The sequence below is a fragment of the Chelon labrosus genome (assembly GCF_963514085.1).
Source record: "Chelon labrosus genome assembly, chromosome: 14".
NCBI lineage: Eukaryota > Metazoa > Chordata > Actinopteri > Mugiliformes > Mugilidae > Chelon > Chelon labrosus.
Window position 1 is genome coordinate 2408116 of NC_140347.1, and position 17416 is coordinate 2425531.

Genomic DNA, 17416 nt, shown 5'->3' on the forward strand with positions numbered 1-17416 from the left:
CTCCTCCTCGCTTCCACCCAAAGCCTCGGCTGAAGTGTGTGCATGCATGAGTCGGCTGTAGCGCTCGCCGTTAGCTCGTGTCAAGTCTGAGTGGTGCGGTGTTGTATAATCCCGGCCTGAAGTGCGCTGGGGGATTGAAACACTAAGCTGTGCACTCGGGCTGAAGTGGATCCCCGGTGTTGGCGCTGACGCCATGACAGATGGATTCAGCAAAGAAGGAGTGAGGTGATTAAATGCATTGTCGTACAAAGCTGGCATCATTGAGCCCATGGAGTCAGCGTGAGCGCTGACTGCTGCGTTTGAGTTCGTTTGGCTGCGGGAATGGGGGAAAGTAGTATTTCTATATGAAGATGTCTGAGGGCGAGTATCATTGGAGGGTGACGCCGCCATCATCGATAGATTGTTAAGGTGAACGGAAGTAGGACTCACCAGCAGTGACGCGAGGCCACCGACTGGACTTGACTCATCTCTAAAGCCGCCCTGATCAGAATCCACCAAGTACCGAGTGACTGACAGACTGGTTGGACCTGAGGAAGGCCACAAAAGCTCTGACGAATTAATCTCTGAGTCTCGCACCTCCACCTGTGAACCTCCCCCCAAAGTCTCCATAGGTAAAGGAGAGGGAGTTGAGCTAAATTCACTGAAAGAGTCGCGTGAACGAACTAATATACCCGACTGAGCATCAGGGGACTGATTGTCCTCTGAGGACAACAAAGGTTTGGATATATTGATAGAGGCTGTCTCTGCAGAAGGTAAGAGGTATTCAGGGAGCAGTGCACCAACAAGTGGTGTCTGAGATTCGGTCTGGGCTTCAGAAAAGACGGGAAGTGACAACAAAGATGCTGAGTCAGCTGTCGTGGCCTCAGACACCTTTTTAAGGTTCGAGGACGGAAACAGAAATGACAACAAAGACGGCTGAAAGTTTTTGCTGACTCTGTCTGCTGGGGAGGAAGAAGGGAGGGAGAGCTGCTGAGTAGGAGGAGGAGCAGAGGGAGGAAGGAGGGAAGTGGTGGTTTGAATTTGTGAAGTAAAATCAGTGGGGGAGACAGATGATGAAGATAGAGTGATGGCCTGAGACAGGGAGAAGGGGGAGACAGAGGAAGATGATGAGGAGTGGTGAGAGATGTCAAAAGTGTTGGTAGTTGTGGAAGTTTTGGGAGAAACTGGAGAAGCAGAGGAGAAAAAGAGTGATCTATTGGGGAGTAAGTATCTGTCTGGACTTGTAGATAAATTGTTAATCAGCTGTGAGTTTAGAGAAGGTGAAGAAACAGATTTCTGGGCTTCCTCTCTCGTTTGTGGTACCGAGGAGGAAATGATCTGCTTTGGGGAAACCTCTGAAAGGAAAGCAGAGGAGCCCTGTTTAAGAGAAGGAGTCGGCTGTGCAGAGAGAAGGGATGAAAGTGAGGGAATAAGGAGGGATGGAGCTGGCTGAAGAAGTCTGTCTGCAGCAGACTGCTTCTGTCCACTGCTGCTGTCTGACACCCGCTGAGCTAATGTCTGAGGAGAGGCTGTGACGGTTGTAACTGTTTGTGACGTCTGTCCATCGTAGAGACGTTCACTTCCTCGTTGTGGAGCGCTGACAGGAAGTGAGGCGGCGTGTTTGTTGTTGACTTCGGGACTCGCGGTGGGTTCCCTCAGGGAGTAAGCGGCATCGAATTCATACAGGCTAAAAGTGCCGCTCTCCTCCACAAGCTCCGTCAAATCATACACGAGCATCTCGGACCCAGACGAGTACTCATCGCTCGGCGGCTCCGACCAGTTGCTCGGCAGCGACCACTGGGAGGCTACAGGTTTATTTTTTCTGTTGCTAAGCACTGATGAAGATGATGACAGTGACAGCGGTGCTGCCCCCATAGCCTCTGAGGACTTCTCTGATCCAGGTGGTAGATCTGAGGTGTCCTTTGTGGACACCTTGAAGGTTGTCACATGTCCTGACGCTGTGTGTTTTAATCCACTTGTGTGTGGAGGCCTGACTGAGGATGGAACAGCAGGTTTTGTGATATGAACCTGCCCACCGGGTGGAGCTCTGGTGGCAGCTGGACGCCTTCCTCCGCTTGGCTGCTTCCTCAGAGGAGTTGAGATGAACCCCAGTGAGGTTTTGGAGCTGCGATAGCCTGGCGCCCTGAGGACGGAGGCTGGGGGCTTCAGGTGGGTTGGTTCAGGTGGAGCTAAGAGTCTGGGTGGGTGTAGATGAGAACGAGGGGTTTGGGCTGGAGGACTCCACTGACCACGAAGAGAGGCTCCTCCAGAGGGGCCGAGAATGAAAGCAGGCCGCCTTCGCCTGTCCCTGGGCATGGCTTGAGCAGTTAACCCAAAAATCTGTCTTCTGTGGTGAACAGGTGGTTCAACAGTCGGAGTCTTGGACTTTGAGGAAGTGAGCTGCTGAGAAGAATCTACAGCAGCAACAGCAGCAGCTTTGGTTGGAGGTTTCACCGTCGTCTCCTCCGCTGTTATTACAGTTAAAAAGCAGATAATAAATGAAGATAATCAAACGCATTTCCAAGTCTTAACCTTGTCCTTCAATCACAGCTAGTGTTAGAAAACTCAACTTTGATCACAGTTTCGGAAGAGTGAAAATAATAAACCGAAAACAGAAGAATCACTATGACTAGATTAGACTGAACTATGGAGGAGCTACTGCAGGAGGTTCTGATTAGATTTATCACGTCCAACAGGAAACACATCAAGCCACCAGTCTTCTTCAAACAGCTGCGGGGGAAATTCTGAGAATATTTGAAAAGAAAAAAAAAAAACAGTGCAGAAAGAACGTTGCGAAAAGAACCAATAAAAAGACCTCTGTTAGACTAGAAGGTGCTTCTTACCCCAAGAGGGAGCAGCAGGAATGTTAGTCGTTGGTTGGTTAGTAGGTACGAACGGCAGCAGAGAAGTCGTTCCTGGAACTGTCAGTGGAGAAGAAAAAGGACAGACGACGAAGAAGTAGGAGGAGGAAGCCAAAAAACAGAATAAGATGAGCCAAAGAAGAGGAAGAGGACGTGAATATGGTCCTGCAGCATTGTCATGCGGTTACGTTAATGTGTTATTTCACTGAAATCAAAGAATTTCACTCTTCATACTCTAGGACAGATCCTCCCTGCTGACTTAAAAAAACACTATTTGTCTACAGGTTGTTAGCAGAAACCAGAGAAAGAATCAAACAGCCCGCTCCAACAAACACATGTATCGTGTCTTCCTATGTCCTTGACAAAAGCTGAAGCTAGGAAGAGCTACTGTTAGCTAGGAGGCTAGGTGGCTAGGACGACTGTAACTAGAAGTATTATGCTGCCTTCAAATGGGATTTTATTTTCCTGTGTTCCTGAGCAAAGTCCATGTGAACAGCGCCCTCTTGTGGTAATCATAACATCGCAAGTGGACATTTTTGATGAGTGGGGAAGTGTTTGATGACACTGATAGTCCCCTTGATTTACTACATTAAATTAGCTGCTCATTAGCTTGCTAGCTTTTCATTTCCTCGAGCCTCCACAGCTTCAGCAGTTTTCTCATCTGTTTCTATCTGTTCCTTACAGTTGAAGGGCCCACTTGGACCCCAAACATTTTGTGCATTCTCACAAAGCTCATAAATTCCATTTGAAGGCTGCATTAGTCAGAAAGCAGTCATAAGTAGCAGAGCATGTTTCAGAGGGCGTTAAAATACTTTGGACAAATGTCAAATGACGGTGACAGATAAAGTCATATGACTATAATTAAATATCTGATCAAAAAAATGGAATCAAGTATTTCAGCAAATTCTAAATTAACTAAAATCTTAAACATCTCCGCCATGTGAGAATTTATTACTTCTCTCTGGCATCTGTACAATATACTATAAAATGTTGAAAATATAATTAGCTCCAGTCCCAGTTCCAAGTATTTATTGACATATTAGCCAAAAAATAAAAAAAAAGATCATTGGTCCATTAATCTTCTAAGAAATCATTCTACAGTTATTTCTTCTTATGGTTTTAAATTTCTGATTGGTGCTGTAGCTGCAATCCTTCCACCGGGTTGGGGAAATGAAGTACATTTAGTTCCCCCACTTTTACGACTCAAGAGTTCCTGCTGTTTGGATTCATTGCATCTGCAGGATTAAACCCACTAAACCAGAGTCACATGGTCTGTGTACACGGCAGCTTTAATAGCAGTCAGACTCAAAGTGCATGCAGTGAGAGCAGTGTTTTATGAAGCAGGACTGTCGCTCTTACCATGCCCTGTGGGGTTAGTAGCTGCAGGGTTAGTGGCAGCAGGTGATGAGCTGCTGGTTGTCTGTTGGGCTACAAGGAGAGTAAACAATCACAGATTATCAGTTTGCCTAAAGAGTCATGTTGGAGGGGAAATGTGCAACATTCTGTGAGTATACGGTTATTATCGTGTCAAAGAGAATAAAGGTGTTTCCTGAATTAGATCAGACTGATGGATCAGGTGTAGAGGTCTGGTGGTAACCTGAGGTGAGGTCCAACTCTGAAAAAAGGCTGACCGCTGGCTTGATGTGTGCCTACCTTCATAGACCTGAGAGTTTTAGAGAAGAGTCCAGGTGACTGGCTAAGAGCACCTATGAAATAGGTGAAGGCTTGAACCGCCAGTCAGCATCAGGGAGTTCTCAAAGTGGTGCAAGTAGGAACAAACCATAAACCGACAGTCAGCTCTGATTAGCAACTCACAGAACTAACAAGATTTTTTTCATTTTCGATCAGCATGTTGTTGCATCCTGTTTCTCTTCTCATACTCTTCTGATCTGGCTTTCTAACCTAAGCTGATCAGTGATCATCAGTGATCTCTCTGACCAGCTCGTTCCACTGCCGATTTGACGCGACGAATCACCTGAAAAGCCATCGACAGAGGTCAACGGTGCAGGACACGCTGCTAAAACTAGAGCCACAGACGCTCACTGGTGGTCCCATATCTGCAAATGGCCCACCATCAACTATGTCTATTAAATTAAGCTATCTTTCTTAAAATGACTAAATGATCAGATATTATTGGCCATTTTAGCAACAATAGTCAACACTGACAGAGCAAGAATAGAGTCAGAACTGTGACTGTCGACACCAGTGTATTCAGATACTGAGCTACCTTACCATGTGCGGTGCTGCCGGATGAAGCAACGTTAGCAGGAGAAGCAGAGGCAGCAGCGCTGGTGGCGATGGTGGGGGTGTCAGTTGGCATAGCTGATTAGCACAACAAGCAGCATGTCAGTAATACAAATCACACAAGCACAAGGCGTTAATGGAACCGGCCTGCTTGGTTAAAAAAGGTACAAAAGTTGTTTCTTGATTTGGAGAAAAAAAAATGGTTCAAGAAAAGGTTTTTGGTGCACACTTTGTTGACAAAGTTTCCCAAAAGCCTCCTTGAACCAATTTGGTTTAAAGTTTTGAGTCAATGAGCGCCGTTATAAAAGGCTTTATTTATTTTCATGGAAAGTTTAGCTGAGGCAAACACGACAGCAGCAAAGCAGCTGAAGCCTTACCAGAAGAGGTGGTGCTGGCTGTGCTGCTGCTGCTGCTACTGGTGATGGTGGCGCTGATGGTTGGGGTTAGAGGCATGCTAGTGGTAGGGATGGTAGATGGAGATGGAGTGATGGAAGGGAGGACTGGAGATGACAAATCAAAGGATGCAGCAGAACAAGAAGGACCACAAAAGTGTTTTAATGCTGACGGCTGCAGATCAGATGCACCTCAAGGTCTTTTTAGGCTGCAAACCTTCAACATGCATAAACTTTAACAACTTGTTATGGATAAAATCCCAGAGTCATATTAAAAGTCTGAATGGAGAATTTAACTGTCCTTTGTTAGAACAAAATGTCCTTATTACTGCTGACTTTCATAAATTCATTCCTGCACCACTAAGACCGTTCACTTGGACAAAGAATGACAGAAAGGTTAATTAACTAATAAAAAGATTTGATGAAGTCATTCTTCGAATGCAGTGGTAGATAATATTTATCTAGACTCGGCCCTCCCGAGTCAAACATGTTCATCTGGACCAGTTAATCAGAGCAGAATTAGCTGAGGTAGACAAGTATTAATAGAAGAAACTAATTCATAATGGAAATGTCTCTTCAGAGGCGCCTGAAAACTAAAATAGCTCCGAGCAACTTTTCATGGGTTCTTAAAAAGGTCAAACACGGCACATTCAGAGGGTTGTGATTTTTACGAGGGAAAACCCATAAAGGATAATTGTTTTTCTGATAGAAGTCACCAATAAAAATCATCAAAACCATCGAAGTGTATCAGCACAGCAAGTGAACAAAGTAAATGAGCATTTAAAAAAGGGATGAAGAAGGTGGAAAAACTAAAGGAGGAGGGGTGAAAAAGAGGGTGATCAATAAAACAAAAGACAAACTGGAGGGAACGAGGATGGGGGAAGGTGAAATCCAGTGGAAATGAGGCATGAGAAGGTACAGACGGAAAGCAAGAAGAAGTATTATCAGGAATCTGCACGAGGACAAGGGCGAGGGTGAGGGCGAGGGCGAGGGCGAGGGTTGCTTACCGTGGGTGCTGGCAGTATTAGCATGGGTGGTGTTAGTGGAATCAGTGGATGAGGTGGAAGCGGCTGGTGGAAGTGACAAGGCGATGAGACAGAGAGAGAGAGAAAGATGCAGAGGGTGATGAATGGTCGCGATGCTTGCACTGTCAATGAACATCTAGAATGAGGAAGGAGCGTATGGTGGAGGTGCACTGCTGCGGGTCAAATATCAGACCCGGATTCATCCCTAAAGGCGGATTCAGACCGCAGGATTAAATACGAACAGGAGCCGAGCAACAACCAATTTTACAAGACGAGGAACTTCATTTCAGTTTCATTTCCTGACTCAAATAGAGGACATAAAACAGGTCCAGTATATGTGCGATGGTAGTGGAAGTGGTGAGGATGCCTCCAGGCTTAGTCAGCTGGGAGGAGACCCCGCAGTAGACCCAGAATTTGAGGGATTATATATCTAGACTGGGCTGGGAACGCCTTGGGATCCCCCAGGAACAACTGGAATGTGTTGTCAGGGACCGTTCGGGATTCCCTACTTAGCCTGTAACCATTGTGACCTATACCCCTGGATAAGAGGATGTTAATGGATGGATGGATGTAATGAAGTGGTTGAGCTGATCTAAAGGCATTTATTTGATTTATTTATGATTTTGCCCAGACATGTTATTTTGCTCATAAATAATCGTTTTAACAGTGGCAGGAGGCTCTCTAGGCCCCATTCAGTCTCACGTCCACATCCGTACTGGGCAATCCAATCTAAAGTGTCGAGGTGTGAACACTGATCTGGTGTCAGTCCACATGTGGAGGTGGTCTGGGACACATGTGACCTCCTTCCTTTGGTGGTGTGAACACACAATGAGTCCTGGGTCACATTAAAGACCACCTACTCAACAGGGCTGATCTGAGGAAGAGGAGTTTAACTCATTCATTCAGCCACTAGTAGAAATGATCACATGAATCAGTGATGTCTGTTCATTAGTAATGAGAGCCTTTTAAAAGATTCTGGTCTTGGAGCTGAGAACCAAACTAAACTAGAAATTCCTTCCTTCCTTCTCTACAATAACTACCATCATAAATAAATCAGATCTTAACATGTGAGAGTCTTTCCATCTTGTTCCAACATCTGGATCATGTCTCCAAGTCAACAAGCAGCTGTTGATGGTTCTGATCCAGCGTAGGTAGAGATCCATTAGAGACAGCAGCTGCTACAATATTCTACTGACCACATGATGGCGCTGGTGATTTACAGACACACAAACTGAGATCAGATCTCAAGAGCTGGCTGGGGACGCATGTGGAGACACATTTATATTAAGACCAGGTAGATGGACAGGTGAGATCCTGTCCTGTGTTGGACAATTGTTTTTTTATAGTTGACTTTATCTTAATTCATGAATTCTTTGTGTTTTGAAACAAACCCATTGTTTTAACACATTGACAAACATCTGCAACTACCATGGTGACAAGCCTCGCTTCAGATCTTAAACGCAATCATTTGCAGGAACTGATTTTTCCTGGATGCTTCCACCTGAACAGAAGCGTCATGTCCTGAAGGATGCCTTTTCTCTGGTTGTTGACTTCCTGCCAGCTACATGTGTGCTCCTCTTCAGCCGAGCCTGCTCTCCACTGAGCAGGATTAAATGTATTACCACATCAGTGCTCTCCCATGGCCCGCTGACCCGCATGGGCCATCGCAGTCATTTATATTCTGCAACACAAGTTGCAAGTTTAATTGGCTCGGCACGTTTTGTCTCATGAGTACAATCCCACAATAACTGACCTTTAGAAAAATGTCCCTCTGAGGACCCGGTAGCTCCACATAGTGTGAGAACTGACATTTCGGGAGGAGTTGGGTCACGTTATCGGCTGGCCCTCAGCTACTGTTCTTCTTTACTGAGTCCAACTGGTCAGTCACAGGTCACATGACCTCCTGGACAGAAGCTGATTGGCCGAAGTCTGTTTTGTCCTCAGGCTATGATTTGTGCATTGACAGAGTTCCAGTTGGAAATGAACAGCACCCTGGGGTAGTTCAGCTTCTGTGGGTCCTGCATTCACCTCTCCACACTCACTCGGGTCATTTAAGGAAAATGTCATTAACAGAGAATGCCTGAGGAGATTCTGGTCCACATTATATGGATGAGAGTGAGAGACACGGGCTGAATACTTATTGGATTTTTATACTTTCTCAGACAATTGAACTAAGAAAGTATAACAGCTGAGTAGAGCATCTGGCTCTTTCTGGGGAATGTCCTAATTTCATCAGATTACATCCATAACTCTGATCAGTATTCAGAAGAACATGCTCCATTCATAGATCCTTGATTCAGATGATGAAAACCTAAAAAAAGAGTCGTTTCTTAACTAAAATCCTGTACCTACAGGGACACATTGGAAATAAAACCTGGTAATATGCATCCACTCTCCCGACAATGAATATAGCAACAGAGGTCAGTGGTTTCACACCATCCCACGTATATTTATACGTTTCTTTGCAATTTAAGTCATTTAATTAAGTACTCAAATGGGGAATCAGTTTAATAGACTCAACTTCAGTTTGTTTTGTTTGTGAACTGGTTTATAAGCACATCTGACTCTACACTGTAGCACATTTGAGTTACGTTGTTTTGACCTCTTAAGTTTAAAAAAAAAGTCGCATTAATTAGTTTATCTTTGGAACAATATTCAGATGTAATTTTAGACTTTCTGACTCAAGGTATCTGGTCATCTGGAGAAGAACCAGGTTTATTTAGAGCTGAACACAATGATCCATGGACCAGAGAGACCTGGACCAGTGAGACCTGGACCAGTGAGACCTGGACCAGTGAGACCTGGACCAGTGGTCACCATGGAGACTACTTCCTGCTTCATTCAAGGACAAGAAATCACCTCAGGAGAGACAACATGAAGACTAAAATTAACTTTAGACTACAGAATAAAATAACGGTTTCTTTCTTAATTTTATTTATTTATTTATTTTAAAAGTCAAATAACTGTTGTTTTTCTAGTTTTCATTTCTGTTTTTTAAAAGCAAACTTGAAATACCAAAAAATGCCTCGGTCAGTTAGTTGACTTATTCCGTTTTTTGTCTGCTTCTATTTCGTTGATGTCTTTTAGGGGCCCAGTTTATCTCTACGGTTTGTTTGTCGATTATTTAGTAGTTTGGGTAAAATAAAACCCATTTATTTGAAAAGTAAATGAGCGCCTGATTGTTTTTGTTGAAATGTTGAAAATTTAAATGACATCCACCAACATTTCAGCTAATACATATGTCACTGTAGTGGATGGAAAGACACATTTTCAGTCAACCAGTTAATAGTGAAGTCCAAACAACATCTGATAAATAAAGATAAATAATCACTCAACAAACCAACGATGATCAATTTCAATTCTCAACAGTGTTCTTCTCTTTCTTCATTCTAATAATCTTCTTTTCTCCATTTGACTTCTACCTCCTATCTTTCCCCATTTCCTTTTTGTCTTCCAGCTGTCTTATCTCTCATCTTACTTCCCGTCAGTTTAATCCTCAGACTCTCTTGCCCTTTTCCTTCCATCTTTTTATTAGTTCTCAGCAGTTTGACAGTATTTGTAGAGTTCAGAGGCTAGAATATGTTCAGGGCTTTTGGGAGCACAGAGGATTCAGAGCCAAAGCCAAAGCCAAGCCTGGTCGGGGTTACAGAGTTTCTCCTGACATGATGTCCAGAATCCATTTTTGGGGGTTACGCAGCTTTAGAGACGTTCAGAGAACCTGGGACTTTGAAGATTTCTCAAGGGCGGAGACTGACGGCGAAAACTATCGTTCTGTGAAGCTGAATGAGATGTGAAAAGATCTGATGCAGCCAAGGTTGAGAGTTTGATTCCCACTGGGTTTACCGGTATGAAATATATATGTGGTCATGGAGAAAAAGCTCAGCTACATATATCATTGTTGGCAGCAGGTCAGTTATTCCATTTCCTGTGTAGTTCAGTGGATAATTCATGGTATAAACTCTGGCAGGGTTCAAACGCAGCACAATGCACATGACTGAAATGCACATGACTGAAATGCACATGACTGAAATGCACAAACTTCTTATCTCATCTATGGAGACTTCAGCATGGCTCATGAAAACTGGCAAACAAGTGAGCCCAAACGTTTAACCTTGTCATCTATTTTCTTACCAATTCCATCCTCACACATTTCTGCTGTCATTTTTTTCTTCTCAACCAAAGTCCTTACATTATAATGCATCTTTTTCAGTGCACAAATTATCAGATTGCAGTCTGCAGGATTGACGGCACCACCGATGAAGTAAAAACACAAACAGGCAATAGTTTTCTGCCAATTCCCCGTTCCCAGTGAATACTGATGTGGTGATTTGCAGATTAAAAGACATCTGGGGTATTACTGTGCTCCATTAGTCTGAAAATGTTTGTTGGGGTTCAGTTATTATGATGATTAGCTGGACTGAAAACATCATTAGCAGTTTGTTATAATCCGCTGCAAGAAAGTGATCTGCAACAATGGTCCATGTTGGGAGAAAGGGAGTTCAGGGGTGTAGTCACCTTTGCACTGAACAACAAATAAATCCAGCAAATATAAAACAACATTGTTCTTCTTTTGTTACTTCTACTTAATATTTCCCCCTCGTTTAGCTCATTACTGACAGATGAGGTCCTGCTGCAGCCTGGATTATTGACGCTCATTAGCAGTTAGTTCTTTATGATTTAAATTTAAAACTGAAAATAAGTTACGCATCATTTCCAAGTCTTATTCTTAGTCTCTTAGAAGTCTAATTGTCTCTCAGTCTTCAGCCCGAATCAGTAATGAGTCTTCTGCATTATTTTCAAAAAGGTAAATCTAATTTTACCTTTGTAGGAGACGAAATAATAATGAAACCTTTCATCTGGACGTCAAGTTTGTACAACAAACAGAGGAGGTAAATACTGGAAGGTGCATCTATTTTCAGAGACAAGGCGTTCACAGTGGAGGCGTGTTGACTTTTCCTACCTGGGCAGCCCGTTCCAGGTGGGTCACAGGTGGTAGTGAGTGGAGTGTTGCTGGGCGGGGAGACGCCTGTTGCAGAAGACAGAAAGGTTCATGAGTTCAAACGACGTCAGTAACACTACTGAATGGATCAAGACATTTAGAGGGACCTGAACTTTAAAGTGATGACTCTGGTACTGATTCAGCCAAATGAGAACTTTTTCTTAACGCAAAAAATCACAAATGTTACAAAACATCATAAATATAGTATAACTTTATAGATGGATGAAAGATTTAACCCCTAAATTGCCAAAGTCACGTTTCCAATCCAGACTGTGATGTTGAACACCAAACAGGATACTCTCCTAATGGCCAATAGTTGGTTTGTCACCATTATTAAGAACAGTTTCCAGTAACCAGCCAGGACTCTAGAGATGTAGAGGAAGCCATTTTAATAACTGATATATCTGCTGCTGAATTTTCAGTTTGGATTTATTGTTATTTCTGAAGAGTTTCTGTTTTGGACTTTTACTCATGTATTTTCTTCCTGTTTTACTTTGAAAAGAGGTTTTATTTCCTTTGTGTTTGGCCACCTGTGTGTTTGCTCCCCCTCGTTGGTTTCAAACTGTGTCTCGTTGATCCGTCAGCCCTTGTGTATATTTATAGCCCTGTCTTTCCCCTTGTTCTTTGTCCAGTCATCTGTTGACTTACCTGCCTGTTATCCAGCTCCTTCTGGAAAAATCCCACCCTTTCTTCGGATCCAATATATAGAAATCTGTTACGAGCCAAACCCACCTCATCTTCGAGTCAAAAGAGCAGCAGTACTACTCAATCTCTAAAGCTCAACCCAACTACCATATGGACTCGTTTCCTTTAGCTTGAGTTGCAAGCTCAGTCTTTCTGTCTCCACCCTAAGCCCATGACTTCAAGTTGAGGCTTGGAACATAGATCAACTAGTAAACTATAAGTGATTCCTTCTAGCTCAGCTCCAACAGCTGCATTAATCAGTCAATCCAACGTGAGGAGGAAAAAAAATACCAAGAACCATTGCCTCTCTTTATTTTCATCATCTGCAAAGAGCAAAAAGACAATTCTGTGTACCTTGGTTTTTACTTTCCTTTTTGGATTACAACTTTTGTTTGATTGGTGTTTTGGTCTTTACTGGCTCACCTTGATCAGCATCTTTTCTTCTTTATGTTCATTAGTCATCATTAAACATCTTTACCCAGATGTTTTGATTGTGTCACCTTGCTGTTACGCCCTCTTGATCTCTAGTTGTGTGTCCTGGATTTGCTCTTTTGTTGCCTTTGTCTTAATTTCTCTTTTGGATGACATCTATTGTTGGACTATTGTTTTTGGAATCTGTCAGTCATCACTGCAGCACCTTTCGTCATCTTTTCAGTTTGATTAAACTCTCGCATTTGAATCCCTCCTTCCCTAGCTACATTGTGTCTGGGTTAGTAATTCAAAGTTGACTCTAAGTGCGTTTATAGTGAAATACAAACATCAATTAAAGTGTCAGAGATGTAAAACAACTTTGATATTTGTATTTCAGTTTTGGACAAAGCTGCAGCCCCTCCCAGGATGCACTGGGTACGTGGTTGGAAGAGCCCTGAATATACTTTCAGTCCAGTAACATGATCATCTTTTTCTCAAAACGTTTGCTGCTTGAACAACAAAAGTTTCCCACACTCTCATAGATTTTCAATCAATCAGATTCTGTGGTTGGTGGCGAGGCGCAGATTGGCTGCTCACAGAGATCAAACCACAGAAGTTTTATTTCAGGGACAGTCTGTCTAACCAACTGTGTGCTTACAGCAGCCAGAAATCAAGCGCTCCTCGAGTACTTTGGCCGATTGAAATGTAATCCTGAGGCCGGCTCCGGCCCACACACACACTGAATATTCAGAGGACTCTGAGGGAGTGGGAGGACGGGCCGCCAGAGAGAGCAGAGACTTTGTTGGAGAGGAATGTGTTTGAGATGTCAGCAAATCATCGCAGCAATCGCAGTGAAAGGAAAAGCTGGAATTTGGTAATCGTAGTTCAAAAGAGGCGAGGAGGGCTGAGAATAGTGCCCAGTCATGATCGACCTCTCTCTTTTGTCCTTCATCCTCCTCTTTCTTCTGTTACTTTTTGTGCTTCACTCCACCGTCTCTAATCATTTATTTTATTATTTTCTTTTCCTCCTTCCATGTTTTCATCACTTTCTGCCACTTTTCATCCTCCTGTCCTCACCTCCTCCTCTTCCTCTTCTCATCCCTAATCTCTCACTTCATGAATTCTTTCTTCTTGTTCATGTTTTCTTTTATTCTCTATTTAAGTCCAACAATCAGAAGACAAATACTTGAACCTTCTTTTTCGTACCAGTACAGAGGTGACCATCACAAAGCTGCGGCATACATCAGCTTACACTAACAAAAGCGTTTGGAAGAGCTGGAGCTCAGAAAGTCCAAAAGACCTTCAGTGTTGGAGTAAAGTCTTTCTGTCTCCACCCAAATCCCATCACTTTAGTTGAGGGCTAGAACATACAGTAGATGAACTGGAAGTGGTGCCTCCCAGCTCAGCTCCAACAGCTGCATTACTGCTGATGCTGCATCAATCCGTTCGTCTCAATCTTAGCAGTACCTAGAACCATGACCTTTCTTTAGTCCCAGCTGCTTCGTGAGCCAAAAATCGCCCCAGTGCATGATGGAGGTTTCTGCTTCTCCAAAGAGAAGAGTTGGCCAAAAGCACAGACACATGAATGATGAGAAACTAGAGGGAGAAGATGAAGGAGATACCAAAAAATCTCTGGAACCAGTGTAAAGTTTTTTTCCAAATGTATTAAACATCTGTAAATGAATTGATATCGAATCGATTCAGAATCAGATATTATTCACTTCGTCATTATTTTAAGAAGTGATGGACATGCACATTAACAACAAACCCAGGTGATGCTGTGCCTAAACTAAAATCTTCAAACACCTTTCAGGGTAAATAAAAGCGTGCATGCTTCCTGTGCATGTCTTTGTCAGGGTGTTGCTGCGGCGACAGTAGCTCATTAACCACAATTAATGTAATGACTCAGCAGTAGGCTGTAATTCACCATCATTAGAGCAAAAACATGTTGATTATCCACGGCGAGAGAAGCCGCCGGCGCGTATTTAGGCTTCGTGAACGCGGTTACTGTAATATTCTGCAGCATTCTTACATAAACTAACAGTTGACACTTGCAATAACACTGCGGCATGTTAACCAATATTCAGTTCATTATAGCTTTTCCATTTTTCTGGGATTAACACCGAGTGCCTGGTTGGAATTTACTGGGGAAAAACATCTCGGAGCTGGCAATGATTTGTGTTCTCTGTTTGTGGTCTGGCGAGGTCGTGGATGAATTCATGCTGCCCTGTGGCGTACGTGACCACTAATAGTGGTACGGAGCCACATTTCTGTTTTGGATGAGGCCCTCGTGAATAGAAACAGAAATTAGTTTTTGTTTGTTTACTACAACAACAAAAAGTCAATCTCCACAGGGCCCCTTTAGCTGTTTTCTGAGCATAAAAATCTCTCCTTTCATTATCTAACAAACCCACTTCCTGAATCAGAACATTAGTGCTTCTGTGTTTGTGTCAATTTCCCCCTCTGGCTTCAATAAGAGATGAAAGACGACCTGCAGAGCACACACACTTGGCATCCACTCGTACAGAAGCACAGCACACACTTCACCTAAGGAACAGTATATCTATGAACGCAGACACACAGCTGGTGACGGCCTCCGTCGACAGCAGCCTCATTACAGACCAAAGATGATCATAAAAATGGCTTCAGGTGGTCCAGAGGTCTTTGGTAGCCTCGTAAAAAAAGGAAACAACATTTTCAAGGTAAACAAAATCCAATATGCCCCTCTGTGAGGAGGAAACGAGTGGAAGTGAAGAGCAGATGGACTGGAGACTGTATCATTAAAATATGTTGGGGTTAAAATATTTAATCCCAATTAATCACAGTTAAAGTCAAAGTTGAAGCACATTCATGCTAATTAACCACCTTTTTAAAAATATCTGTTTTAAAAGTACCTGGAAAGGATATTTTTGCAGTTTGTAATCCTCTCATCAACATCTCAGCTGCTCAGAAAGCTCCGGCTCAGTTTACAACTTAGTTCACATCCACAGGTATCTAAATGTCGATTATGTCCAGTAGAGAGATCTACCTGGCAGGACCACAAGATAAAGTTGTTGTTCATTTCCCCTATCCTCATTTGTTTTTACTTCTTTTGGCTGCTCCAGTGCTACAGAGCGCATTACTGCCCTACAGGGTAAAACGATTAATTCTTGGTGTTTATCGGTCTGTGTCCTTTCTGTTCTTGTGAAACGTCAACAGTCTCCGTCAAAGTCCTGTCCCAAGTACCATGTGACCGAGCACAGTCCAGACACCTGGATGTCTTCTTGTCCTGCTTGTTTTATTGGCGTGTCGGGAGGTTAACTCGTGTGGACGGTTTAGTTTAGATACTACAGGATGGATTACTGCCCTCCGTAGGGTAGAATTATTTACTACATCCACACTTCAGACTTCACTTGCATGAGCAGAAAACAAGATGAACCAAGATGGAATCAACGTGGACAGAGACGATGGAGACGTGGAGACATCTTGGTTGTCTTCTAAGACTCTAGACAATCAGGACTGGAGGAGGACATGGAGGAGGACATGGAGGAGGAGATATTACTTCTTCTTCTTCTCCTTCTCATTCATCTTCTTCTTCTTCTGTTCTAATTCCAGTAGATGTGATGCTCCTCTGCAGTGGTTGATAGTTTGATGTAAACACATGTATCTGAACACATCATTTGATTCAGTCTCCATGGTAACAGTTCACCTCTGATCACAGTCATTGATCAGGATGGAGATATACTGTCCATGTCAACGTGCCCATTGATATGTGTAGGAAGAACAAAATGGTAGAAACACTAGTCCGTGAAATGGAGCCTCCTTGGTGAGCACAAAGTCAAAGAAACGCAGCAGTGTAACGTCCATAGAGGAGGATTTACTGCAGCGCTGATGAATTAGACCGTTGGTTTTAGCTGGTTGTAGTTCAGAAAAGATCATTAAGAGCCTTTTTAAAATGTGTCTCCAGGTCTTTGGCCAAGCAGCACATGGGAACATGACTGTACTCTATTAAACACAGAAATGGATGCTGACCTCAAAGCCATGAGAGAGGAAAACAATAGTGAGGTCGCCAGCAGCAGCAGCAGCAGCTATAAAAGCTCCATTATAGAAGGACGGAAAATGTCAGTGTTTGTGGGCTCTTGTTGCTGTAAAACTGCCCGTCAAAACATGGCAGTCGTCAGACGGGGCCGTACCTGTCGGCTCTGATCTAATCCTTCCTGGAGTCCCAGACTGGTTGATGTTTGTTTCAATCTGTCTATAACAACAGGCCTTGATTATGAAGTGACCTGGAGCAGCAGCAGAAACCGGACGGATGAGATTAACCCTCTAACGCCAAACGTTTCATATTTGATCCATAAGTTTCTGAGTCCTCTGCTCCACCCACATAATAAATACGTCCTCCGAAAACCTGTTTTATACGATTACAGACTCGTCATGTGCCCCCTGGTGGATGCATCCATGCTCTGCAGCCAGCAACTATAGGCAGCGACGTCCAAAATGGCTGCCCTCATGGGAAATCTTTGCAAATTTACAAAAAGTTAAGAATATCATGTATGTTGTTACTGATATTTCAACATGAATATTTATTTTATTGAAGCAACCTATAATTACGTCATACTTCATACATTATGCTAACCTGCTGCTGTCGTCGCTGTGTGCAGGATGATTGTCGGTATCTGACCTGACATCACGTTTAATCTTTGAGCGTCAGCCGCGTCTGTGAACGTTTGAGTCGATATAACACATTCAAACTCATCCTCTGTCTGTTTTTTTTTCCTGCCGCTGCAATTATCCTGTTTCTCTCCAGGGACCAATTAAGCTCCTGTCATCTTTATTCATTCT

At 43.3% G+C, this 17416-nt stretch overlaps 1 protein-coding gene across 1 annotated transcript in view; it reads right to left on the reverse strand.

Moving 5' to 3' along the window:
* Positions 1–4100: 4100 nt before the first annotated feature.
* The window catches only part of LOC311499635 (adhesion G-protein coupled receptor G6-like), a 51538-nt gene continuing 38222 nt past the window's right edge, over positions 4101–17416 (reverse strand). The window contains exons 8-11 of the mRNA XM_084560705.1: positions 11462–11527; positions 6484–6546; positions 5462–5584; positions 4101–5162 (exon numbers count right to left, since the gene is read on the reverse strand). Coding sequence (XP_084416831.1) covers positions 4996–5162; positions 5462–5584; positions 6484–6546; positions 11462–11527 — 419 coding nt within the window. The 3' untranslated portion in view covers positions 4101–4995. The remainder of the gene's footprint in view (positions 5163–5461; positions 5585–6483; positions 6547–11461; positions 11528–17416) is intronic.